This window comes from Eptesicus fuscus, chromosome 17 (genome assembly GCF_027574615.1).
Source record: "Eptesicus fuscus isolate TK198812 chromosome 17, DD_ASM_mEF_20220401, whole genome shotgun sequence".
In the NCBI taxonomy this organism is placed as follows: domain Eukaryota; kingdom Metazoa; phylum Chordata; class Mammalia; order Chiroptera; family Vespertilionidae; genus Eptesicus; species Eptesicus fuscus.
Genome location: NC_072489.1, coordinates 11,547,583 through 11,574,939, shown reverse-complemented (window position 1 = coordinate 11,574,939; position 27,357 = coordinate 11,547,583). Strand labels below are relative to the sequence as shown.

The following is a 27,357-nucleotide window of genomic DNA, read 5'->3' as shown; positions in this document are numbered from 1 at the left end:
TGTGCTCACCTCCCCACATCACAAGGAGAGGCCCTCGGAAGGGCCAATGCCAGCAGTCAGCACACCATCCCCAGCAACACCCCGCCAGGCTAGCATTCCCTGAGCACTCACGACATTCCAGGTTCTGTGCCAAGCGCTGGAGCGTCGCAGCCCGGGCCCCTTGGCCCGCGAGCCAGCCCCGGTTCCTGAGGCCCCTGCAAATGCTGCCTGCAATGCACACAGGCCCGCCACAGGCCCGACCCAGTTCTTCCTCGATGGAAGCTATCGTGACACTGTCCTCTCTCCCTCCCTCCTTCTCCCCAGTATTCCTTCCTTCCTCCCTCCCCACCTCCTTCCCGTCCTCGCTCTATTGATCTTTCATAGCATGTAGTCCTGGCCCAGTGCTGTGAGGAAACCTGTTTCCCCAGCGGCACATGGACGGGTCTGAACCAATCAGCGGCCCCGGCCCTGGTTCTGCAGGGGAAATCCCAACACCCTCATCCCCCTCAGCCTGTCACCTCCCCAGGCTGCAGCCACGCTGGCCGATGAGACCCAGGCCTGCAGTGAGGTCAGCACCCGAATGGAAAATTGGAAACCCAGGCAGGGGTCAGACACGGGCTGATGGCCTAGGCACTCCGGGCCTCCTGGGGACACCCGCAGGGACCAGGCTGCTCCGACCTGGGGTCCAGAGCGCTACGGAGACCGGGACAGGCAACAGGGTCTGGACCAGTCTCTGCCTCCCCCTTGCCTCCCATCCCTCCCCCCAGCAGGACCCTGAAACAATTCACATCCCTCCTCTAAGGTTTCAGCTGTTCTAGGATTTGATTCTTTCCCCGTTCTATTTTTCTTCTTCTTTTGCAATCTCCAAGAAACCCGAGCCGCCAGATGGGTGGGGGTGACGATTGTTTTCTGTCTGACATCTGGATTCCATTAGCAGCGCTGGGCATGCTGACTCAGGACCAGCAGCTCCCCGGGCCCAGGCCCTCCTCAGGCCCCTCCCGGCGCCCATCCTCAGCTGACGCGGGAGCACAGGTGACAACATCCTCAACCACCCCTCAAAGCAGTAACCAGCCCCCCAAGGATGCCTGGGGAGTGGTGGAGGCTGCGGCTTAGAGAATTTCTGTTTTCAGCTCAGTGGGTGGTTGCTAGGCCGGGTGTGGCTGGGCCTGGCTGCCATGAAGGGTGGACAGAGGGATTAGAGAAAGGACGCCAGGACCTGGAGGTACTGCCCCCATCTGCACCCCAGTCTCCATTCCTACAGACGTGCCAGGTAGGCCATTGGGTAGGAAGCCCTGCACTGACCCCAAATCGCTCATACATTTTGGAGATGAGGAAAGGTGGCCCAGAGAGGTTAAATGGCTTGGTCAAGGTTGCACAGCAGGTAAATAGCCGAGCTGGAACTTGAACTCTGGTTGTTGGGTTATAAAATTGAAACCGCTTCCTTTGACCTCAACAAGATGTCCCCTCCCTAAGATCAGGATCCTTATGTGGGCATAGGGACCCTGAACCTATCTGACCTTTAGATGGCAGGTGAGAGCTGGTGGCCCCCAATCTAAAGCAACCACAGAGATTCTTCAGGGCCACAGTGTGACTCCTGTGGGCCAGTTCCTCCGTAAAAAAGTTGTTACAAATGACATTTCATTACTGCATTGGTATAAAGACAAACATTACCCAGGCTGGATCCATTATTAGCTTATTTATTCTTTTCTTCCGGCTTTAAAATAAGGAAACACTAAAGCATTTCTGTGGGCCGCTAACATAGCCTGGGCTTGCTGTTTGTCCGTCAGAGCCTCATGTCCTGCAGAGCGAGGCTCCTACCTGCTCTCCCCTCATCTTCTTAACCTCTGCTTGTTGTCTAACTTCACCGACTAGAGGGTGAGCTCCACGAGCCGGGACCGTCCTGGGCTGTTCCTTGCGGCACCTTCCATGTTGGCCCATAACGGGTGTCCAGTAAATACTTGCTGAATGAATAGAGGAAGGAGCACCTATCTTTTCAGGCAGGTATATGTGAATCCCAGTTAGCACCCCACTTGCCCAGGTGGTCGCCTCAGAAAGCTGGCAGCCCTCTGCCCCTCCCCCTCATGGTCACCTGCCCCACAGATGTTACAATCTCATGGTATCCGGAAGATTTGTCCCTCACCTCCAACTTTTGCTCAGTCTTGCCCTGTATCTGGCTTTATCTTCTATCCATGTTCCTGGACTGGTTTAGTCTGGAGTCTTGCCTCCTCCAGCCCAACCTCTAACCTGCCACCAATGTGACCTTCCTTCCTTCCTTCCTTCCTTCCTTCCTTCCTTCCTTCCTTCCTTCCTTCCTTCCTTCCTTCCTTCCTTCCTTCCTTCCTTCGTGATATTTCAAGTTGCCAGTCTGGGCATGTCACTTAAAACCCTTGGGTGGCTTTTCCCTTCCCTCCACATAAAGTCCAAGTGTGTGCAGCCTGGCACACAGGCCCTTCACCACAGCTGTAGCCACACCTCCTGCTCCCCCCCTCAGGCATCCAGAGGGCCAGCTATCACCAAGGCCTGCAATTCTCCTGTTATAAACATAATGGCTGGGAAGCTGTCCCCACCCCAAGCCTAGTCTCCTCCTCTCGGAGGTCTCCCAGAGGCTCAGGAAGAACTGGTTTCTCACTGCAAACCTCAGATGCAGCCCTGATCACCCCGAAAGGCCAACAATGTCTCTGTCTGTCCCACGGAGGACAGGAGTAGGGCCTTATCTAGCCTCGGCCTGGCACACAGTAGGCGCTCAGACAGGGCTGGGGGATTGTAGTGAGTCCTGGGCCTGGCTCTGTCCTAAATAGACTGTGTCCTGGGGACAGATGTGACACAGTGCCACATCCTCACCACAAACCCACATACCTGTGCAGGCAAGTGCAGCTGGCTGAGCACGGTACTGTTGCTTGGGTCTTCACGGTCCTGCCACATGGGTATGCAGAGGCCAGCGTGAGATGCCCAGGCAGACAGGCCCAACAGATAGCAACCATGGCTCTCCTACAGCCACCTGGGATTTCTGTAGCCTCTACAGCAGGCAGCTCCAAACCACCCCTGGCCTCCTTGACTGCACTGGGGCAGTAGACACCCTGGAGCTGGACCAGTGGTGGAATCTACTGAACACATCGACATGGCCAGACCAGGCCTAGTATGACCTCTGTCCACGTTGTCCTTGTCCCTCTTTATTTCCAGTAATCCATCTTTTTTTTAAAACCCTGACTTTCTAAGAATGATAGTGAAGAGCCAAGTTTGATGCAAAGGTAGATAGTAGAACCTATTTTGAAAAGACCCAAGTTCCAATTCCAGCTTTGTTGTTCACTAGCTGTGTGACTTTAGGCAAGTCACTTAACTTCTCAGGGCCTCAGTTTTATCATCTGGTAATCAATTGATAGAGTTTTTTAAATAATTAAATGAGCTAATGCATATTACACATTAAACTCAATGGTAAACTCAATGCTTAGAAACTATTATTATTGTTGTTAATGTTATTATTACCCTTGAACTAGAGGCCTGGCACACTGTCTGTGGACAGCAGTTCTTTTCAAGAACTGAATGGTAGACATTCTTGGCTCCCTAGACTTCTTGAGCCAGTCCTGACATTGGCTGGAGACGGACCCTGGTCCATGCACAGTCTCACCCCACCACAGGGGCTGCCCTTCGGTGAATTGGAAACTGGTCTCCAGCACCTTCCATCTCTGCTTTGGGTTCTCCCTGTCTTCTTACAGAACCCAATCCCCTGAGAGTACCCCCAGGATCTAGGGGAAACCCCATTGGTCTGATGAGCTGAGCTCTGGATACCTCTATCCTACCCTTAAGATTGGAAAAGAATAGGTTTCCGTCCCCTGGTTCCTGGTTGCACCACGGGGCATTGGCAGTGAGCGCTTTAGCAGCACTTTCACTGCTGCCTTCCTCAGAGCCCTGGGGCTGCAGGTCAGCTTCAGGAGCTAGGCAGGGCTGTCTCGGGCTTCTGCACATTCCACTCCCAGTTAGTCCATTTAAAAGTTTAAAGGCATTTAGATCATTTAAAAATTATTCCACAGGAGAGGAGAAAGGAGCAGGAAAAATATTCGAAGAAATAATGGCTGAAAACTTTCCAATCTGATGAAAAACTGTAATCAACACATCTAAGCAGCTCCAGAGACTCCATGTAGGAGAAATGTGAGGAGAGCCACAAATGAACACACCAGAGTACAACTGCTGAAAGCTAAAACAAGGAGGATATCTTGAAAGCATCAAGAGAAAATGACACATCATTTACAATGTAATGCCAATAATATTAACAACTGACTTCTCATAAGAAACAATGGAGGTCAAAGGGCAGTAAGATAACATATTCAATGCACTCAAAGGAAAATAAAACAAATCAGTCAAGAATTCTATACCCAGCAAAGCTATCTTTAAAATGAAAGTGAGATAAAGACATTCCCAAATAAACAAAAACAGAGATTTCATTGCTAGCACAGCAACCTTTCAAGAAATGCTAAAGGAAGTTCTTCAGGCTGAAAGCAGTAATATAAATAGACATGAAAAAAACAAAGAGCACTGATTAGGGGATTGTGTAATGTAAAAGACAATGTAAATAAGTTTTCCTTTTGCTTCTTCTCTTAGCTGATATAAAAAGCAATTGTAGCCTTGCCAGCATGGCACAGTGGTTGAGTGTGGACTTAGGAACCAGGAGGTCAACAGTTCAATTCCTGGTCAGGGCACATACCCCGGTTGCAGGCTCAATTCCCAATGTGGGGTATGTAGGAGGCAGCTGATCAGTGCTTATCTCTCATCATTGATATTTCTCTCTCTCTCTCCCTCTCCCTTCCTCTCTGAAATCAATAAAAATATATTAAAAAGAAAATAAAGCAATTGTATAAAACAATATGGCTCTGGCCAGTATGGTTCAGTGGATAGAGTGCACTGAAGGGTCATGGGTTCAATTCCTGGTCAAGGGCACATACCTGGGTTGCAGGTTCGATCTCTACCCCAGTCAAAGCACATGGGGGAAGCAACCAATCAATGTCTCTCTCTCTCACATTGATGTTTCTCTCTCTCCCTCTCACCCCTCTCTCCTGTCCACTCTCTCTAAAAATCAATGGAAAAAATATCCTTGGGTGAATATTAACAAAAAAAAAAAAAACCCACCAATATGTATATAATTATACTATTTGTCCTATAATATATAGAAATGTAATATATTTGCCAACAACAGCACAAAGGACGCAGGTAAGCGCAAATATGTCTTGGGCTAAGAAATAAACTCAAAATGGATAGAAGACTTAAATGTAAGATGGGAAACCATAAAATCTTAGAAGAATCCATAGGCAGCAAAATATCAGACATACCTTGTAGCAACATCTTTACCACTACATCTCCTAGGACAATGGAAATTAAGGAGAAAATAAACAAATGGGACTACCTCAAAATAAAAGCTTCTGCACAGCAAAAGAAACCATCAACAAAACAACAAGAGAGCCCACTGCATGGGAGAACATATTTGCCAATGTTATATACAATAAAGGTTTAATCTCCAAAATTTATAGGGAACTCATACAACTCAACAAAAGGAAGATAAACAACCCAATCAAAAAATGGGCTGAGGACCTAAATAGACACTTTCAAAAGAGTACATACAGAAGGCCAAGAGACATATGAAACAATGCTCAAAGTCACTAATCATCCGAGAGATGCAAATCAAAACGACAATGAGGCACCATCTTACACCAGTCAGAATGGCTATCATCAACAAATCAACAAATGACAAGTGCTGGTGAGGATGTGGAGAAAAAGGAACCCTTGTGCACTGCTGGTGGGAATGCAGACTGGTGCAGCCACTGTGGAGAACAGTATGGAGTTTCAAGAAATTAAAAATGGAACTCCTATTTGACCCAGTAACCCCACTTCTAGGAATATATCCCAAGAAATCAGAAACACCCATCAGAAAAAAATATATGCACCCTTATGTTCACAGAAGCACAATTTACAATAGCTAAGATTTGGAAACAGCCTAAGTGCCAATCAGCAGATGAGTGGATTAAAAAACTGTGGTATATATCTACAAAATGGAATACTATGCTGCTGTAAAAAAGAAAAAACTCTTACCATTCGCAACAGCATGGATGGACCTGGAGAGCATTATGCTAAGTGAAATAAGCCAGTAAGAGAAAGATAAATATTACATGACCGCACTCATTTGTGGAATATAATGAACAACATAAACTGATGAACAAAAATAGACCCAGAGACATAAAAGCATAAACAGACTGTCAAACCTCAGAGAGAAGGCAGGTGAGGGTGGGGAGGGGTGTAAAAGATCAACCAAAGGACTTGTATACATGCATATAAGCATAACCAATGAACACAGACAGTAGGCAGGTGAAGGTATGTGCTGGGGGATGGGAGAGGCTGGGGAGAGGTCAATCGGGGGGGAGGGGAAGGAGACTTATGTAATACTTTCAACAATAAAGAATTTAAATTTAAAAAAATAAAATGACTCCAGGTGGTAACTTGAATCTACAACAACAAATGAAGAGAACCAGAAATAGGAAATAAGGCTAATCTGACAAAAGCTCTAGTTCTCTCTCATATATATATATATATATATATATATATATATATATATATATAAAAGAGAAATATGTAAATTGACCATCACTCCACGACACCCACCAGCCAATCAGAAGTGAGTATGCAAATTAGCAGGACAAAGATGGCGGCGGCCACAGAGCCAGCCAGAGCAAGTGGGAGGCTTGGGTCGCCCCTGGCAATGGAGGAAGCCAAGCTTTCCACACGCCTGAGCCAGCTGCCAAAGGAGGGGCCTGTGGTGGCAGTCCCAGTGGGCGCATGGAAGGCTTGGGTCCCAGATTGGAGAGGGTGCAGGCCAGGCTGAGGGACACCCCACCCCGTGTACGAATTTCATGCACCGCGCCTCTAGTATATATACATGTATACATATATAAATATATATGTGTGTGTGTGTATATATATATATATATATATGTGTATGTATATGTATATATTTGCTCTCTCATATATATATTTGCTTTCCTTTCTTCTTTCAGCCTTTAAAACACATAAAATTATAGAAAGTAATAGTTATAACAAGTATTGTTGAATTTATAACATATATATGTAATATGTACAACTATAATATCACCACCAAGAAGGAAAAGAGACTAGAGCTATATAAGAGTGCCAGCCCTGTATCTCCTTGGCCTTAAATCGGTATCCATCTGAAGCAGACTCTGATAAGTTAAGATATATAAGATATATAAGATATATGATATATAAGATATATAAGATATATAAGATAAGCCCTGGAGCAACCACTAAGGAAATAGTAAAAAATAGTAAAAAAATTTTTAAAAATTTAAAAATAGTAAAAATTTTCATTAAAGAAATTAAAATGTTGCATTAAAAAATACCATTTAATGCAAAAGGAAGAAGTAAAGGAAGAATAGAAGACAAAAAAAAAACACACAAATATGAGTAGTTTGGAAAACAAAAAGTAAAATGGCAGAGCCAAATCCAACTATATCAATAATAGCATATCTCAAAAGAGCATTAACAATAGCATTATCAATAATGTGAATGGATTAAAAAATCCAAACAAAAGGCAGAGGCTGTCAAATTGGATAAAAAGCAAACCAAGATCTAACTGTAGGTTATCTATAGGAGACACACTCTAGGGTCAAAGATTTGAACAGATTGAAAGTTAAAAAAAAAAAAAAGGGGGGGGGGAAATCTATCCTGTAAACGATAACCATAAAAATAGCTGGCTACACTAATATCAAACAAAATAGATTTTAAAACAAAAAGTGTTACTAGAGATAAAGAAGGCACTTTATAATGATAAAAAGGATCAATCAGGGACATGCAATTATAACATAGATGTACCTAATAACAGAGCACTAAAATACATGCAGCAAAAACTGGCAGAATTGAAGAAAAATAGGCAATTAAACAATAATAGAGATTTCAGTACCCTTACTCACTATAATGACAGAGAAGCAGGCAGAATTTCAAGGGTTCAGAAGACGTGAACAACACTATCAACCAAACAGACCTGGCAGGCATCTATGGAACGTCCCACCCAACAATGCAGGCTACATTCTTCTCAAGAGCACACGAACCGTTCTCTAAGGCAGCCACATGCTAGGCTACAGGATAATCCACAATCAAGTTAGAAGCATTGGAATAACATAAAGAATGCTCTGTGACCACATTAGAACAAAATTAGAAATCGTTTTTAAAAAGATAACTGGTAAACTCATAAATATGTGGATTTTATTTTTAATTTTTTTAAAAATATATTTTATTGATTTTTTACAGAGAGGAAGAGAGAGGGATATAGAGTTAGAAACATCGATGAGAGAGAAACATCGATCAGCTGCCTCTTGCACACCCCCTACTGGGGATGTGCCCGCAACCAAGGTACATGCCCTTGACCAGAATCGAACCTGGGGACCCTTGAGTCCGCAGGCCGTCGCTCTATCCACTGAGCCAAACCAGTTTCGGCAATATGTGGATTTTAAACAACACACTTCTAAATCACCAGTGGGTCAAAAAAAAGGAAAAGGGATATCAGAAAACACCCTGGGGTTAGTTAAAATGAAGATAGGACATTCCAAAACCTACGGCATGCAGCTCAGAGGAAAACGTGTAGTTGTGAACATCAATGTCGTTGGTAGGGTTATGTGACTTTAAGTGAGTCACGAATAACGAAGCCAATTTCACCATGGGCTAATTCATATGCACAGGAGTTAACTTTCGATGGCATCTCATCGATGTTACAATGAAGGCACATCAAATGATGATGTGCTGTACATATGAGAAGGAAGAAAGAATGCAAAGTCAGTAACCCAACCTTCCACTTCAAGAAACTAGAAAAAGAAGATAAAATAAATTCAAAGCAAGCTGAAGGAAAGAAATACAACGATTAGAGTGAAGACTTAAAAGCAAGGACTCAGAAGAATATTTGTATACCCATGTCCATTATAGCATTATTCACAATAGCCAAAAGGTGGAAGCATTCCAGTTTTTCATTGATGAATAAATGGATAAACAGAACGTGGTAAACACACACACACACACACACACATATGCACATGAATATTATTCAGCCTTAAAAAGGGAAGTAAATCGCCCTGGCCGGATGGCTCAGTTGGTTGGAGCGTTGTCCATGCACCAAAAGGTTGTGGTTCAATCCCTGATTAGGATGTGTACTGGAGGCAACCCATTGATGTGTCTCTCTCTATCATATCTCTCTCTCTCTCTCTCTCCCCCTCCCCCTCTCCCTCTCCCTCTCTCTCTCCCTCTCCTTCTCCCTCTCCCTCTCCCTTTCTCTTTAAAATCAATAAAAACTTGTCCTCGGGTAAGGATATAAAAATAAAGGAAGGAAGGAAATCTTGTCACATGTTATATCATGAATGAACCTTGGTGACATTACTAGTATAAGTGAAATAAGTCAGTTACAAAAGGACAAATACTATATGATTCCACTTATAAGAGATTCCTAGAGTAGTCAGATTCACAGAGACAGAAAGTAAAATGGTGCAGGGGCTGGGGGAGAGAAAGAGAGGGAGTTATTGCTTAATGGGGACAGAGTTTCAGTTTTGCAAGATGAAAAGAGGTCTGTAGATGGGTGGTGTTGATGGTGGTACAATAATGTGAATGTACTTAATGCCACTGAACTATACACTTAAAAATGGTTAAGATGGTAAATTTTATTTATATGTATTTTGCCATAATTTTTAAAAGAATAAACTGGAAAGCAATAAAATAGAAAAATAATAGAGGAAAGTAACTAAACCCAATGTTGGTTCTTAGAAAAGTTCAATGAAATTGACAAAACTTTACCTATCTTGACCAAGGAAAAAAAGAGAAAAGACTCAAATTACCAGAATCAGAGATGAAAGAGGGGTACATTAATACCAAGCTTACTGAGATAATTATAATAGAATAGTATGAACAACTGTATGTGTAGTTTATGTCCTAGAACAGTGTTGGGCAAACTGCGGCTCGTGAGCCACATGAGGCTTGCAAGCTGTGGTTTGCTGCTCTGTTGACTAATGAGTTTGCCGACCACTGTCCTAGAAAGATACAAACTACAGAAACTGACTCCAGAAGAAATAGAAAATCTGAGTAGACCTGTAACAAGAGAAGAGATTGAACCAGTAATTTAAAAAACCTACCCACAAAAGAAAGCCCACGCTTTGATACTTTCACAGATGAATGTCACCAAACAATTAAGAAAGAATTAATATTAATTCTCACAAAATCTTCCAGAAAAGAGAATGGAACACTTCCCAAATCAGGAACTGATGAATGAAACTTGAAAACGATATGTTAAGTGAAAGAATCTAGGCACCAAAACCACATAGTATATGATTCTATTTATATGAAATGTCAAGAATTGGCAAATCTATAGAGACAGAAAGTAGATTAATGGCTTCCTAGGGGCTGGGGAACAGAGGGTGACAGCTAAAGAGTGTGAGGTTTCTTTTTGAGGTGACGAAAATGTTCTATAACTGAATTGTACACTTTAAATGGGTAAATTATATGGTAAGTAAATTATATCTCATTAGTTATTACCAAACTAAGCATTCCACTTTCAAATATTACATATTCTGAGATATTTATAATATTTTGTTTGAGCAAAGATTTCCAGGCCTTACAAAAGCCTTCTTCACACATCCCTTCATTCAGGAAGGTTTGCGCTGAGCACCTGCTATGTGTGATCTCTTGGGCTGGCATGGGGGTCAGATAGCGAGGGGTACAGAACCGAATCTATCCCAGCACTGCCCCTGAGCTTGGTCAGGTGAGGAGTGGGGAGCATCCAGCCACATTCCAGCCTGCCAAAATACCTAGTACCTTGCCAGGAGGGTGCAGTGACCCACAGCAGAAAAATAGTGCTAGCCAACATTTATTAAGTGCCCACTGTGTGCCAGGCACGGCACTAAGCACTTTCCATGCATTGTTTCATTGGGCCCTCACAATCCTATGAGTTAGTGTCCTCATTAGCTTCCTTTTACGGTGATGAATTTGACGTTTCCAGCCTTTGCCCTCTACCTCTTGTGAAGGGTGGAGGGCGGTCCTTGGGCCTGCAGGAGTCCCAGATAGAAGCAGGTTTGTGATGGGGCCAGAAGGGGGTCTCTACCCATCAAGGGAGAAACTGAGGCTCCACAGGCCATGGGTGTCTCACCTGGTGGCACGGGTGCTCAGGGAGGCCAAGAGCACAGAGGTCCCAAGACTGGGGTGCCCATATTCCCTGCCCTCTCCTCAGCACTTCACCTCCCTGAGGCTCTTGTTTCTTCAGCTGTAAAATGGGGCCATTACTCCTAATTCTGCCAGAGTGTTAAGAGCCCTGCACAAGGTAAGTGAACACACACTGTATAATCCACATAAAGGAAGAACCAGGTTACCCTGCGCTGGCAAGAGAGGCGCTGAGGGCAGGGACCCCCTGCCCACATTTAGAAGAGCTCAGGCCCTGTCTGGAGAGGGCAGTGCGATCACACACACGCACACGCCCCTGCCCCAGCCCCCACCTCTGGCTCACCACCCGTTGCCCTGGGATACTGGTCATGTTGTGGGAGGACCTGCCGCTCTTCTCCCATCAACCTGCCAGCCCCACTCAAGCCCTCCTCCTGGAAGCCTTCCCAGGCTGAGCCCAGCGTGAGCACACCTCCTCGGCCGGCCGGCGTCTGACTGTCACCGCCTGGGGGGAGGGAATAAATTCCTGGATCCTCCAGGTCAATGGTCCTGTGTAGTCCTTGACTCACACGAAGCATCAGGCAGCATGAGGCTAATCGAGCACTTGGCACGCTGGGTAGCTGTGAGTCTGAATGAAATGATGCTGGAGGACCACTCATCCCAGCACCTGCCCCCTCCCAGGCTGCAGGCAGGGAAGGAGGGAGGGAAGTTTTGAGGTGTTGCTGTGCATGACTGAGAGCAGAGAACCCCTCTGCGGGGGGCTGAGCTGGGGAGGGCACTAGGGGGTGCTGTCCCTGGGTGGGCCACGAACACAACTCTGACCAACTGGGTCCTGAGTTGCTCATTTGGCCCTGGTTCTACTCAGAGAGCCCCTGGAGGGCGGGGCCTCACCTTCTGCTGAGATCTCGGGCCAGGGCCCTGCTGACTCCGTGGTGAGGGGAAGACAGGCCCACGGGATGTGGGTCTGGAGAACGGCCACAGTGGGCCGGCTGCCCCTACTCAGGAACCAGGGAGGGCCTCCCTTGCCCGGGGTAGAGGGAGGCCATGGTCCCTGACATGAATCACAGGGAGGGGGTCTCACTACAGTGCAGCTCTGGGAGGCCTGCGCGTCTGGGCTTTTCCACGCTCCCAGGCCGCACTGATTGGCCACGCCTGGCTGTGCGCGAAGCAGCGGGGACAGAACGCAGGGCACGGCCACTGTGAGGGGAGTGGTGAGCAAGCAGCACATCTCAGCCTCCCGGGCCTGGGGGACCAGCCCCACCCAGCCATGCCCTCGGCTTCCAACATCTGGAGGGTGAGACAGCATGGGTTTTCTGAGTTTACAGGATTCCATTTCCATTACATACACAAAATAAGTAGTACCACATCATAAAAACACTGGAAAATATGAAAAAATAATAGGGGAAAATCACTGATAATCTCGCACCATATTTAAAACAACTGTTGACCTCTCTCCCCAGGACTCCGGCTCACCTCGTGGGTGGGAGCTGCCCCAGCGCCCCACCCTGTCTCGCCGAAGCATTCAGTGAGAGACCCCCAATCTCCTACTCCCCTTTCCTCCCCCCACAGTGCCTTCACCAGCCCCCTGGTGGGGCAGCCCCCCCCAACCCCTCACCCCCACCCCGCGCTGCAGGCAGCAGGCTGAGGAGGAAGCCTGGCGCAGAGCAGGCAGAGGTGGGCCTGGGGGAGGGGCGCACATCTGGATTCCTGGCCCAGCGCCCGCATTCCTTCCCTGTGAGTGCGAGGAGATGGGGTCTCAGGAGAGAGCTGTGAGGAGGCTGCTGGCCCCTGTCCCACCTCACGCCTCACGGTAACAGGACCCGCCCTGGCAGGAAGACGGGTAAAGACTTCAAAGTCCAAAACCTCATTTTGGGGTCCCCCACCCAGACTGCTGCCTAACTAGAACAGGTCCACGCTGGGCCTCTGCCCCACTCACACCAGCCAGGCTTCCTCAGGAATACCAGAGGGGACAAGAAGGTGGAGACCAGAGAGGGCCCCAGGGCCACTGGCTCCTGGAAGGGGGCAGAGCGGGGCTGCCCGTCCACAGACGCTGCCCACAGGGCACGGGCCCAGGAGCCGCACCGGGCCGGGCTGCCTTACCTGGGGGCAGTCCTTGATGTAGTGTCCTTTGTTGAAACACAGGTGGCACAGGTAGTTGGGCGGGGGCCTCTTGCTGGGCTTCCGGGTCTCAGAGGTCAGGGTCAGGTCGGAGAAGTGCTCGGTGAGGGAGCTGAGGCCGTCGGCGATGTTGTTGAGGGAGCCGTAGGGCGAAGCGCTCTTGTACACGCTGCTGCTCAGGGCCTGCGGGGACAGAGGCTGTGAGGGCCCAGACGGCCTGACACACTCAGTCACAGCCACGACCAGGGACATTTCCATGGGCCCGCGCACTCACACACACACAGATTCACAATGACCCCGATGCCCACGGGCTCAGGCCTCCTGGAGCCTGAGTTCAAATCCAAATCTAGTCGTGGGTCCATGGGCAAGCCAGTTAGCCACTCTGGGCCACAGTGGCCGTCGGGAAAACGGGAGTAATGATATGTCTCCTAGGGTTTTTAGAAGATAACAGGAAGTGACAAACGTATAGCACTCGTTCCTGCCGGCACTCGGAACCGCTCGGTTGGTAGAGGGCGGTGACAATGTGAGTTGTTATTATTATTATTATTATTATTATTATTTTACAGAGAGGAAGGGAGAGGGATGGAGAGTTAGAAACATCGATGAGAGAGAAACATCGATGAGAGAGAAACATCGATCAGCTGCCTCCTGCACACTCCCTACTGGGGATGTGCCCGCAACCAAGGTACATGCCCTTGACCGGAATCGAACCTGGGACCCTTGAGTTCTATCCAATGAACCAAACCGGTTAGGGTGACAATGTGAGTTATTATTACCATTAGTTCTTCTCCACCCACTGCCAGGAGATACGCAGGTCAGCAGAGAACCACCTGCTGGGTTAGGGGTGCTGCCACTCACGGGTGGAGGGCTGGAGACAAGTCCCTTATGTCAGTGGTCGGCAAACTCATTAGTCAACAGAGCCAAATATCAACAGTACAACGATTGAAATTTCTTTTGAGAGCCAAATTTTTTAAACTTAAACTTCTCCTAACGCCACTTCTTCAAAATAGACTCGTCCAGGCCGTGGTATTTTGTGGAAGAGCCACACTCAAGGGGCCAAAGAGCCGCATGTGGCTCGCGAGCCGCAGTTTGCCGACCACGGCCTTATGTCAGAGCTGACTCCACTTGTAAGGAAGCGGAACGTCGGGGGCAGCATGGTTTCCACCGGGCAGAGAGCCAGCGCTTTGCCGGGGCTCCGGCAGCACGAGGCCTGTGCAGACTGTGTCCGGGGAGCCCAGGGCCCGGCCCGGCCGGCTCTCTGGGAGCCCAGGGAGGAAGGGGCCCACCTCTCCCACCTCTCTCACCTCTCCCACCTCCAGCTGACAGGAGCCAGATGTCTCGCCTGGCTTCAAAGCAGACGAGGCCCAGGCCCCCTCCTGCTGTATACACCCTCTATTTATAGGAGTCCCTTGCTCCGTGGCCAGGCACACTGGAATTTGGTGAAGGTGGGGCCTGCGGTGAGGCCATGGCTCCCTTTCCTGGGTCAAGGCCAAGGCTGGAAAGAGGCAGCTTCCTCAGGAGGGTCAATGACAGGCCTGGGCATGGGCTTGGGCACCCTGACCCCAGCTCAGGTGCCCGAGAACTCCGGGAGTGAACGGTGGCCTTGGGGGGCCTTGGGTCTAATGGAGACACAGCCTCTTCTCAGGAGTCCCCAGGCTGATGGGCGAGGAGAGGCCCTGAGAGGAAGTTCCCTCCAGCTCCCTTACAAAGATGGGCAGACAGCGGCCCAGGGTGGTAGCGGTCCTTTCTGTGTCCCCTCAGTGTGAGAAGGGGAAGGAGGTGAGCTGAGAGCTGCCCCAAGGGAGCAGGCACCCCCACAACCAGGACAGACCCCACCGCCCACACATGCCTACCTCAGCCTCCCTGCTTGTTCCCCTTCCAGAGGACACAGCCCTCACCATCTGGGTGCTGCCCTCTTCCGGACCCCCTGCCGTGTGACTGCGGCCTGCCCTTCCCTCTCTGGGCCTCTGTTCCCTTGGGCAGGTTTGCCCTGGAGCCTAGGCCTGGAAGGGCAGTCCAGGCCCCACACAGTTGCCTCCAGCCACTGGGCACAGAACTCAAAGGCTCCCAATGGCCATCTCTGCTTTGCCACTGCCCAGTGCTACCATGCCACCCTGGACCAGTGGAAGATACCACCCAAACCCGCAGGTCTGAGGGCAACTCTCCAGGCCTCAGATGGCCCAAGATGGGGTGGTCCACTCTGAGAAACAGAAGTTCCCCATCCCTGGATGGTGGGAGCCAGTACTGAACAACCTTAGGGGTATGGGAGGGCTCCGGTGGGAATGGGATGAGATGATAACTGAGCACCTACTTTGGACCAAGCCCTGAAAACTTCACACATGTTAAGACAGCTGATGCTCACAACCCGATGAGTCACTGTCTCCCTTTACAGATTAGATGAGTATGTTCCAACTTGTATTGAATGGCCTGGGAAACTTTTAACAAATTCAGTTCTCTGGGCCCTACTTCAAACCTAGCAAAGCAGCCACCTGGGGCTGAGGGCCTGGACTCTGCTCTTGTTATTGTGCTAAACGATACACACATAACATCTAGCATTTTGGCAATTCTTTTTTTTTTTTCTTTACACATTTTTATTAATTTCAGAGAGAGAAAGGGAGAGGGAGAGAGAGATAGAAACATCCATGATGGGGGAGAATTATTGATCAGCTGCCTCCTGCATGCCCCTTACTGGGGATCGAGCCGGCAACCCAGGCATGTGCCTTGACCGGAATCAAACCGTGACCTTCTTGGTCATAGGTCAACGCTCAGCCACTGAGCTATGCTGGCTGGGCTCGAATCTGCATTTTTAAAGCTCCCCCGGGCAGTTCAGTACAACCAGCCCAGCGTCACCTGGGGGAGCACCTGAACTTTCCAACTGTCAGGTCTCTCCTTAGATGGACTCTAGGCCTCTCCCCACCCACTGGCCTGAGGCAGGGCAGCTCGGCCCAGCCTCCCAGAGAAAAGTTCATCCAAACAGAAACTTGAAGCTCCAAATGCGTGAGTCACCCTCACGGCTGGGAAATGCAATTTCACAAATAACAACCCTCTTTCCCCCCTTTTCTTTTCCTTTTCTTTTCTGGATGAGATTTAAGAAAGTCCACAGGAATCAGGACTGTTTTGGCAGCAAGTCGTCGAGAGGAAGGGGAAGCGTGGTGGGTGCCAGAAAGCGCACGAAGTCCCCCCTGCAAACCTTTCCCTTGTCTTGTGGGCACGCACCCCTGCCCATGGCCCTGCTGGTATCCCTGGGCAGCCTGAGGCCTCTGAGCTGCCTGCCCTCTCGCTGGCAGCTCGACACCTCGCGAGGGTCACACTTGGCCCCCACCACAAAAGCAGCTCCTGGTCAGAGGGCGAGCCGGAGCTCCCCTCCCACCCCAGTTCCGTGCTCTGGCCTGTCCCTCACCGTGCTCCAGCCCAAGTCAGGATGGCACCACCTTGGAGCTGGAAGGAGAGGTGAGCTGACACAGCCTCACTCTCACAGATGGAGAAACTGAGACCCAGACCCGGGCACACAGCCAGCCCCAGGGCCAGGAGGCCTGTCACTGTCGCAAGGGTGGGTGGGGCAGCAAGCTGTTTCCTCTCCGAAGTCCCAGGAGGAGCTCGGGCCATGGAGGTGAAAGGTGAGTCGGCCTCGCGGCCTGTGGCGACTGGATGGAGAGGAGGCCAGGACACCGCTCCCTCCCTTCGGGTTGCAGAGCTGGGCCTGGCCTCTCGGGTTTCCCATGTGCAAAATGCAAAATGGAGCAGGGGAGGTGGCAGGCTTGACAATCCCTGCAGCCCCACTTTCTTAAGGTCCGACACCCAGGAGCTGACAGATACCCCCAGAGCCCAGTGTGCAGACAGCGCTCAGTCGGTTCTAGGTCCTGCCATCTCAGGCCGAGGGCAAGGCTGGGCAGCCCTGCCTGCATCCGTCAGCCCCTAACTCCGCAACAGCCCGGCTGCTCCTCTCTGCATCCCACGGAGCGACTGCTTTCCTCCCTCCGGTTCTGCACTTGCTGCCTGCCCCCGGAGGCCCTCTCTGTGCCCATCCAAACCTCCTCCAGGACCCAGGTGCTGACAAGGTTCTAACCCAGTGGTGGGGCCTGGAAACCACCCCTTCCTCTTACTCAGGCCTCGGGACAGTGTGAAAAGCCCAGATTCAGGTGCTCCTGAGGCCCCACTAGTCACAGAGGCCCCAGCCTCCTCCAGGGGGCTCCGGGGCCTCCCTGCCACAGCCCTGCCCCTCAATGCTATAGGTGGGGACGAGGAACACCCATGACTCCCCAGCCCTTACCTGGAGGAGCTCTGAAGTCTCTCTGATCTCTTTGCAAGGTGATGCCTCCTCGTGTCTTCACAAAGCTGGACATCCCTGAAGGCAAAGGTTCTGCAACCCTTGTCACTCCAGAGCCCAGACGGTTGGGCTGCTCCTTACACCGGGACGGTCCTGAGTGCCGATCCCCACAGGCAGGGGAGGGCCTGGGAGTCCCACTTGACAGGAGAGGGAATGGATGCCTTAATACCTTGAAGGGTTTAGGTTGAGGCCTCTGAGTTCCTGTGGACCTAGTCAAAGGGTGGTCTCACCCCAGATTCAGCTGCTCTGGGCACTGGTTGGGAGCAGCCCCTAGTGTGATGGGCGGAAGCTTCTGGGCCATCAAGGTCCTAATCACCAGCCTGGGAGGGGGAAACCATTGTCCTTCCTCCCTGGGTCAGCGGCCCAAGCAGCTAGCAGGAAGAGAGGGATCCTCATACACACTGGGGGACAGGGTCAGACTCCTGCCCATTGCTGGAACCTCTCCAAGGTCTGGCTTGGCTGCTGGGGAAAGTTAGATGGGAAGACATCCTACTTGTGTCACATACTTGACTAGAAGCTCTCCCGTTCTTAGTCCTCGGCATTATTTCACTGAACTGGAAACTGAGGCTCAGCAAGTTGCCCAAGCACGGGGACGGCCGAGAGGAGATTCACACGCATCCAGGTCTGGTGGCCTGTCCTACGTCAGCCACCACTCGGCCTCCAGGGCTTGGCTTCCCCTCCGGGAAGGGGAGCCAGAGGAAGGCGCCAGGTGTGAACCACTCTTCTTGGCACAGAGGCCTCCTGACATCATACTGCCAAGCCCCTGGGCACTGGCAAGATGAGGCACCAGCTTTTTTGGGCTACGTGAGGGATCTGGGCCCTGGGGTTGGGGTTCTGCTGAGGGATTTGGGGTACAGAGGCAGAGATTTCCAGGGCTGACTTAGCCTGCCAAGCTGTGCTCCCTCTCTCCTCCCACCCCCCACCCCCCCTTCTCCCTGCACCAGGACAGGAAGAGGGCGAAGTAGGTGGGAGACAGGCCAGGATTAGGGCAGGTGGGCAGAAGCTTCTGAGACCAGCCTAGAGGGAGAAGAGCCCAATGCAGGGCAGAAAGGTAGGACTGCTGGCGGACACGGAGCAGCACCTGCAGGGAAGGGCATGGAGGGGCCAGGCAATGACAAGGGCAGCGTCCAAGGGGGCCTGGCACAAGCAAATAATGAGCCCTGCCCCGCAGGCCTAAGATGGATCCGGAGAGGGAAGCCCTGATGCTAATCTCCAGCTTTGTGGGGGTCCTTTCATCAGTTGAACAACTGCTTTCTTATCCCAAAAGTCTTCCCTGTATGCTCAACACAGACGCGCACCCATGCTTCTCTCTTTGAGACAAGAAACCATTCATCTCACGAATGACTCCGGCCCTTCTCCAAGGGGTCTGCACATCTACTCCTTGCGTCTATCTGGGGCTCCAGGCCCGGAGTCAAGTGCACGCACGCAGGCACGCACCCTGTACACACAAGCAGAGGCGGATGTGGGCTGGGCTTGGGGAGAGGTTGTCTAGGCAAGGAGTCGGCCGATGGGAAAATGAAGCACCACCTGCTGGAAGGCTTTCCTGGCCGAGGTCAGACCCCAGCCCTGCTCCTGTTTGCGTCCATGGTTCAAGGTGACCTGTCAGTCAGGAAGTGGCAGAGCTGGCAGCCTCACCCAGGCAACCCTTCACCCAAGACCCCCAAGGCCACTATTGCCTCCTGAGGTCCATTCTCTCAGGACGTGCAAAACACAGTTCCCCAAACACAGCCAGTGCTCAGTGAGACAGGCTAGTGTTAAAAAGCAATCCATGTTCTTTTTGGTAGGGGAGGAGCAGGGAGAGAGAAATGGGGAAAGGACCAGGAGGTAGAGGAGCAGTGGCAGCAGGACAAGGCATAGAGGACACAGGGAGACCCCCTCCCCACCCAGTCCTTCCTACTCCAGCCCAAGTCACCAATCACGTGACAGGTGCTCAGGTTTCACAGCCATATGCCCTCTGCCCAGCTAGCGCATCAGCAGTGGGGACCAGGCTGCCTCTCACTCCTGGAATGCATTCGCTGAATGAAAGCAGAAAGTGTGACTGAATCTGAGAACTAGAAGGGACCTTAAGGTTTACTCAGTCTGGGCTACCACTGAGGCTTGCAGCTCCAATAGCTTGATTAGGGCTCCACTGTTGACATAAGGTGCCATGATCCTCTTGAAATCATGCACAGCCATGTGTGTCTGCGTGTGCATGTATGCTGTGCTCTGTGCGTTGTGGTAAGGAGGAGACTCCAGGCATCTTCAGACTCTCAAAGAGGTCGATAACCAAGAAGGTTAAAAACCATCTAGGTATCTGCTGGGACTGCTCTAGGGACAAGATTTCACCATCTCGCAAGCCACCTCTTTCCCATTAATCAAGATTCCATAAACAATTCTTCTGTGAGATAAAACAAGAGGCTAAGGGACTGAGGAGAGCTTTCACATAGTCACATGTCTGGAGGGAGAAAAGAGGAGAAGGTTCGATTCAAGTCATCTTCCCACATATCCACCCAGTAAACGTTCACTGAGCAACTAGTATGGCCTGGGCATTGACTAAGCATCGGATGCTAGGGCTGCAAAGATTCCCACTCTCAAAGAGCTGACAACAGTGCTATTGAGACAGACACATACAGTGTGCGTTTCATGGCAAGACCAACTGTTAAGACATGCTTTACCGGAAGCGCGTACGATTCTTCTGTCATGTACAGAAACTGGAGGGACAGAGAAGCTGGAGGAGATGTGCTCCCCGTGACAGCCAGATACAGCCTCTCAGAGTAGGGGCTTGCGCCATAAAGAAGTAATCTGGAGTCTGTCAGTTGTATAAGAGCAGGGAATAGCATTTTAGGTAGAAGCAAGAGCAAGTGTAAAAGCTTTGAGAAGTGGGACTGCCTGGAGTTTTTAGAAACCTCGAGCAGACCAGTATGGCCAGAGGACAGAATAAAAGATTATACACCACCACCACCACCACCACCACCACCACACACACACACACACACACACACACACACACACACACACACCAGCATCCTGAGACCTAGGCTGGCGCCCTGGGTCTGCCACCGATTTCCTGTTTCGTTCTCCTTTTGAAGAGCCTTAGTTTCCCCATCTGGACAATGGGGATGCTGCTGCTGATTAGTCATTACTAACGCTGCTTGCTTTCCTCACTCCCACCTGACCCAAAAGGTCCCTGAGGTGAGGTCTCCTCTCTGAGGCTGGGCCCACTCGGTTAACTCAATTTGATGGGAAGGTCAGGCCACCTCAGCCAACAGGGCCTCAAATGATGGTCCTCCTTGCTTGAGTCAGAGCTCAGATTCCCAGGGGGAGGCTGAAGGGAGCCAAGCATCCTCTCAAGCTGCTGGACCTGCACCCTCACCCCACCCACACAGACTGCAAGGGCTGCTGGGAACAAATTCAGCTCCTGAAGCCCCACTCTTAGGCCCAGTGAGGCAAACTCTCATCCTCACACAGGTATGTGGCTTTGTTCTACACATCCACACCGGTCAGGTGATCTCTTGGCTCATCGGTACTTTGGAGGGCACAGGTAACAAGTCAAAACCTTCAGAAGACTGTCAAGACCTGGGGCCCTTTTAAACGGGAGCCCACAGTCGCTCCTCCTGGGGTACTAAGAGCCCTGTCTATGCAGAACTGCTGTTAAGCCTGTGACACCCTTGCTGCTGTTCTCAAATCTCCCGCGGGCGGGCGGGCCAGAGCAGTACAGAGGAGGGTCCTCAGGCTGCAGAAGACAGTGCTGGGACCTAGGTTCACAGCTCCAGGAGGAGCCTCCTAGGTAGGAACTACCCAACAAGGGAGAGGTCTGCCCGATGGAGCGTCTCCTGGGCTTGGAGATGTCCTCACGAACACTGGTAGGTGTTTCGTGCCAAAACTGTGCTCCGATCAAATAGGTATGGAAAATGTGGGGTTGAGGAAAGGTTAATCGGTTTTGTGCCACAGGACTTCTCAGAGCCTTTCTTTACTGTGCTAGAGGGCACTGTGTGTCTCCAAAGGAGGGACAAATGCATTTGAGCCCAAAGTCCTCCCCTGACCCCCACAAAGCATCACGGACCTTAAGGCCACATCTTCAAGCCATACCTGTCCCTGGAGGAAGAGGAAAAGAAACTGGCTGCCCTAATCGAACCTGGGCTGGCACAGCCATAGCTCCCCTCGAGCGGGTACAGGGACTACCCAGGAGGGTCCCTGGGCATCCCTCTGAGGAGCACAAGAGCTAATGCTCAGCGAGGTGGTACGTACTTTTCTGGAAGAGGAGTCCCACAGGACGCACACTGCTGTGAATTTTAATTCCAAACAAAACTTGGCAGGGAAGACCCCAGGCCTCCCAGCGCTGACTCCCTCTAAGAGCTGCCTTCCTTGGGTACCTGGAGAGAGAGATGTGCTGAGCCAAGGCACTCAGGAGTCTCTCTCCAAGGACACAGAGTTGTCACAGGGGTTCATAAGGCCAAGTTACTAGACCCAGTTGCCTTAAAAAACAAAAAAAAACTGCACAAACGACCTGTGCCTGCTTTGGCCTGGCACCCTCACCACGAGCTGAGAAGCTGAGGAGCAACCCCAGGCATCCAAGTCACCTGCTGACGCTCCTGCACTTGCCCACGAACTCTGCCATCTCTCTCCCTCGCTCTGCTTCCAGGGCCAGTGCTCCACTCAGAACCCTTGGCTTATCTTCAGCTTCCAGAGCTGAGGTTCCAGGGGCACAATGGGCTTCTGTGCCCCCATGTCCCCACCCCCCCGCCCAAATCCCAGCTGCATTCATGGTGTTTTGCTATTGTGGTGGGAGCGGCCTGGGGGTGGTGCGGGAGGGGGTGGGCTCTTGGCACGGAGACTGGCGCAGACAGGCCGTGGTCAGCGGTCAGCATGCAAGTCACATTCGCAGGCACTGCCATCGGGCCTGCCAGCCTCGCACAGAGTGGCGACGCTCCTGGGCCCCTGGGTCCCTTCGTCGGGTCCCCTTCGGGCCACACACGACCTGCTTCCTCTCCGGCCAGCCCCTTGGTAGCATTCAGGTGGGGAGGATTTTCTCTTGCCTTCTCAGCCAGTTGCTATTTTGGAGCCACATTAGGTCACCAGCCAAGTCCTAGATGCAGGAAAGGCCTGTCCGCAGCAGCACGGCTGGGGCTCCACGAGGGGTCAGGAGGCAAGTGGCTGGGAGGCGAGAGTGGGTGAGCCCAAAGCCAGGAGGGCCTTCTGAGAGTCAGCAGGCACAGCCTCCAGCCTCTCCAAGGAAGCCACCGGCCTCGGAGCACAGGGGGCCTCTGCTGCCTCCCCTAATGCACACCCTTCCCTGTTTGTACAGCTCTCAGACCCCATGCACCCCTCCCTGAGAACCCTCTGTCTCACCCTTCATCCCCAGTGCACTGTTCATGTAACAGATGGGTTAACTGAGGCTCCCCCTAAGTCAGGTCCGGAGAGACTTTTTGGGCCCCAGGGAAGGAATGTGCCTCTTCGTAGGGAAACTGAGGTAAGCAGCAGTGCAGTGACAGGAAGCCTGGTCTCGCTGAGAGCCAGCCAGGATCCTGGGCCACAGAAATTTCCGAGAGGAGGCACACCAAACTCCTCCTACAGGGGACTCCTAATGGCCCCAAACTCCTTGTTCTCAGTGGGGAACAAGGCCACACCATAGGGTGGGGGCAGTGGAAAGCTAGCAGGGGCTGATTAGGGACCCCCACTTGTCCTGCGGGTCACAGTCACCCTCCTCTCTTTGGGCTTCCACAGGACCCCCATGAAATCCCACAACCATTCACCCTATATCGTCCTGTCTATCTTCTAACCTGGGCCCCGTGAGCCTGTGAATGAGTCCCCAGGGGCCCACAGGGAGCTCAACGAATGTTTGCTAAGACCCACACCCTGAAGAAAGACCCCACACACTGTCCCTCCAGATCACTGATCCCTGCAGCCAGTTCCCTGAAGAGGCAGCAAAGCCTCTTACAAGAAAGAAAGATTCCCAGCCAAGAATAATTCCTCGTGTGGAGAGTGCTTTACAATTTACAAAGAGCTTTGGCATACAAATTCTTTCTCCTGGCACCAAGGCTGCCACTCCACGCTCCTCTCCTTCAGCTGTGCCCAGCCAGCCCAGCTCAGGTCAGCCAGTGCTCCTCTCCGCTCCGGGCGCTGGCCCACCTCTAGCCCTGAGGCCAGCATGCTATATGTCCCGTCTCCCCTAGCCAATAATGGCAGAGCTGAACACGTGATGGGGCCAGAAAGGGTGACCCTCTGTCTCACCCTTCATCCCCAGTGTACTGGCCTGCACAGGCCTTCTCGCCCAAACGTTCAGGCCTCTGACTCTCCTAAAACTAACCCGTGTGCTCAAGTCTTGAAGGAAAATTACCCTCATGTGTGTCCTCTCCCTCACCCCTTCCCCCTGAACCTTTACAGGGGGAGCTGCCAGAGGGGAGTGAGTGAAGGCCACAGAAGGGTGTCTGCAGTTCACAAATGAAGCAGGAGCAAGTGGGAGTGGGGGAGGAGGAGGAGTCCAGCGGAAGAGAGGGGACTGGGATATAGGAAGACGCTGAAGACCCTCCAAAGGGCTGGGAGTTCCTGGCAGTCTGTGTGTTTATGTAGCTGGGAAGATGCACTGCCCCTCCGACTCTGTGTAACTGAATCCACCCAGGAGCAGACTCTGCAAGCAGCCGGCCCAGGTTTCTGGGGAAGGCACTGGCAGCTGGAACCTCTCCCGCTACCAGCCCCCCTCCCAAGAGCTCAAGAGGATTTCCCTTTCATTTCCTTCCAGGCTGGGAGGGCGGGGGACAGCGCAGTCTGTGGGGTCAAGCCCTCAAAAACCACTTCCTATGTGGCTGGGGGAGGGCGAGCAGCTGGAGGACGTATCTGGGGGTCCCTCCCAGCGTGCGAACAGCAGGTAAAGTCCTCTGGGCGAGTCACTGCTCTCTAGGGTGCCCTATGGGTCAGAAACCGTCGAGGTCGAAGGAGAAAAGATTTTAGGCCCCCCTGCAGAGGAGCTGGGAGCAGAATCTGCACTGTCCGTCCCAGCGAGCGGTGGCCAAGAAGGGGATGGGGTTGGGTGTGGGAAGGACACTTGGAAGGGGCTCCCCGCCCGGCTGTCTGGAGAGAATCCGGAGCCCCCCGCCCCGTCGCCTCCCTGCCCGCCCCCCCCCCCCCTTCTAGCAGGGCGCGGGGGGCTGGGAGAGGAGACGGGAGGGCCCCGCCCGCGCCCGAGCTGCTCCCGGCTGGGCTCAGCCGGGAGGTGACGCGCTCCCGGCGCCCCGGGGACTTCGGGCAGCGAGTTTGGCAGAGCTGAGCAAAGCCAAGCCAAGGAGGGCCGGGCAATACGGAGCCGGGCCCCGCCAGGAAGAGCCGGGCCGATAGGAAAAGGCCCCGCGCTGTCGACGGAGAGCGGGGGCGCGCAGGGGCACCCACCTCTCCGCGCTGCAGCTGGAAGAAGCTGTTGAGATAGCTGGAGTGCAGGGGCGAGCCCAGCTGCTCCGGGCGGCCCTTGCCGAAAGCCAGCTCTGGAGGCGCAGCGCCGGCGGGCGGCTCGGGCCGGAAGGCATCGAAGGCGCTCGCCTGGTGCGTGTCCTGCAGCGACAGGTAGACCCAGTTGAGCAGCTGGGCCGGCTGGTACACCGAGGCGCTGGTGTCGATGGCCGACAGCAGGCTCATTTTGCGGCGGCGGTGCCGGCCCCTCCCCGGCAGCCCGCTCGCGCCCCCCACCTCCAGCGGAGGGGCGGGCACCGGGGAGCCTGAGCCCACTGCCCGCCGCCCGAGCCCCGACGGCGATCGCCCCGCGCCCTGCGCGCTGCCCGCAGCCGCCACCGCCGCCGCCGCCGCCGCCGCCACCTCCCCAGACTGCGGCCGCAGCGCGCGCGGGCGGAGGAAGGAGGCAGCGAAAGTTGGGCAGGAAACTTTTGGGCCCGCCCCCTTCGCGCCGCCCGCCCCGCCCCGCGCGGCGATCCGCTATCTGCCTCAACGCTGACCCCTTCGGCGACCGCTCCCGGGGTGGGGCTCACGGAGGCCACGCCCCCTCTGGCTCCGTCCTCGCCTTCCATTGGCTGTCTCCTTGAATATGAAGTAGCCGGACGGGGCGAGTAGAGAAATGAGGCGAAGCCCGTCTAAATACGCTGCCGGTGCTGGCCCGCCCCTGGGCGGCCCCTCCCAGGCCCCCCCGCCCCCGCGCCCCCCGCAGTCCTCCGGAGCCTGCGGCAGCTCGGCACAGCCCGGTCCAGATCCAGTTCCTCTCGTTCTGCCCTCAGCTCTCCTCTGTTTCGCGTTCTTGCCAAATCCTAGCCAATTATGTCATTTTCACTCGTTTTTTTTCTTTTCTGTTTTCCCACTTTTCTCACACTCTGTCTTCTCCCTCAGACTAATATCTCCTGTGCCCCTTGTCTCTGTCTGTCTCCGTGGCTGTGTCTCTCTCTCTGTGTTTCTCCTTCGTCTTTTCCATTTCCGTCTAGTCTGATGTGTCTGTCTCTCCCTCCCCTCCCAGATCCAGACACACACACACTCCTCCCTCCTTCCTCTCGCTATCACCGTAGGACCCTCCCCCGCCCCGTTAATTCCTTCCATCTGCAGAATCGCTTTGCAGGGCCGGCTCTGCCGAGGGGGGCCCGGGTTCCTGCCCCAGGAAGGACTCTCCGCCCCCTTCCCTCGCCTTCTCCCCACCCCCTCTTTCTCTCCTGTTTCTCCTCTGGATCAACATTGCTTCTCCCTCTACCCTCCACCCCCCCGACCCCCACCCCCCACCCCCCACCCCGCTACCCCCGCTTCAAGATGCCCTGCGCGTAGCCAAATCACCAGATGGGTCCGAGGGAGCTCGGAAGACGACTGCCACCACCACCCCAGGACAACCCAGCTAGTCCAAGTTTGCCGAAGTGAGCCCCGCCCCCCTCCACCCCACCCCCGCTCCCACTGACTCACCTGGAAGCCCTGCGGCCCTCACACTCCGGGGTAACCACTGCTGCCACCGCTGCACCAGCGCCAGATTCTGACTTAGAAGCTCCTGGAGGGGACCCGAGTCACCTCTCCCACCTGAAACCTGGTGCCATTCTGCCAGCGTCCAAGTGCCAGCTCTGCCACCTTCCAGCTAAGTAACCTAGGCCTGGCCCCTAACCTCTAAGAGTGAACCTGTGAAAGGGGGACAGTCACCGTCCTGCCTCGAGATGTTCCTGAGTTTACCAGTTTGAGCCTGGTAATCAGAAGGTATGCCATAAAGGTCAGCTCCCTGCCACCCCTTCACGGGGATTTCTCCCACGACCTGCATCCACCCACCCCGGTGGGTGCTTGGGCCGGAAAGGACTTCAGCGATGGCCAGTGAAGCTCGTTCCCACCAGGTCACTAACCAAGAACCCCTTTGATTTTTTCCTGTCTTATTTGATCATATTTTTAAGATTTTTGTGTATCAAGTGATTTGCAATTACTGATAGAAACCATATCAATCAAAAGTAATTTTATTTATCAGAGAAACACCTAAACTGTACCCTTTATATTTTAAAACAGTATTAAACCTATTGGTTTAAAGAGAAGGTACACATTTGTTAGGAATGTGTGTGATAACCATTTTACACCTGAAAATATTGGGGGTCATCTCTGAAACTCTGCTGCTATCTTTGAGGTTTGGTGGTGGATAGAATTTGGAACCACTGAACTAGGCTTTCCCTGGATTTTATAGAGAAAACTGCTGTTCAGAGAGGGGACATCTTCCAATTGTACGAGCAGGTAGTTGGGGAGCCCAGAGGAGCCCCTGAGGCACCCACCTCCAGCTAGAGCTTTCTGTCTCTGCCTCCCCCTCCTCTGGGCCAGGGTAG

The 27,357-nt window shown here is 52.4% G+C and overlaps 1 protein-coding gene across 1 annotated transcript in view; it reads right to left on the bottom strand.

Annotated features, from left to right (window-relative positions):
• The window catches only part of ZCCHC24 (zinc finger CCHC-type containing 24), a 57,789-nt gene extending 32,405 nt beyond the window's left edge, over positions 1–25,384 (bottom strand). The window contains exons 1-2 of the mRNA XM_008145298.3: positions 24,974–25,384; positions 13,267–13,467 (exon numbers count right to left, since the gene is read on the bottom strand). Coding sequence (XP_008143520.1) covers positions 13,267–13,467; positions 24,974–25,216 — 444 coding nt within the window. The 5' untranslated portion in view covers positions 25,217–25,384. The remainder of the gene's footprint in view (positions 1–13,266; positions 13,468–24,973) is intronic.
• Between the last annotated feature and the right edge of the window lie 1,973 nt (positions 25,385–27,357).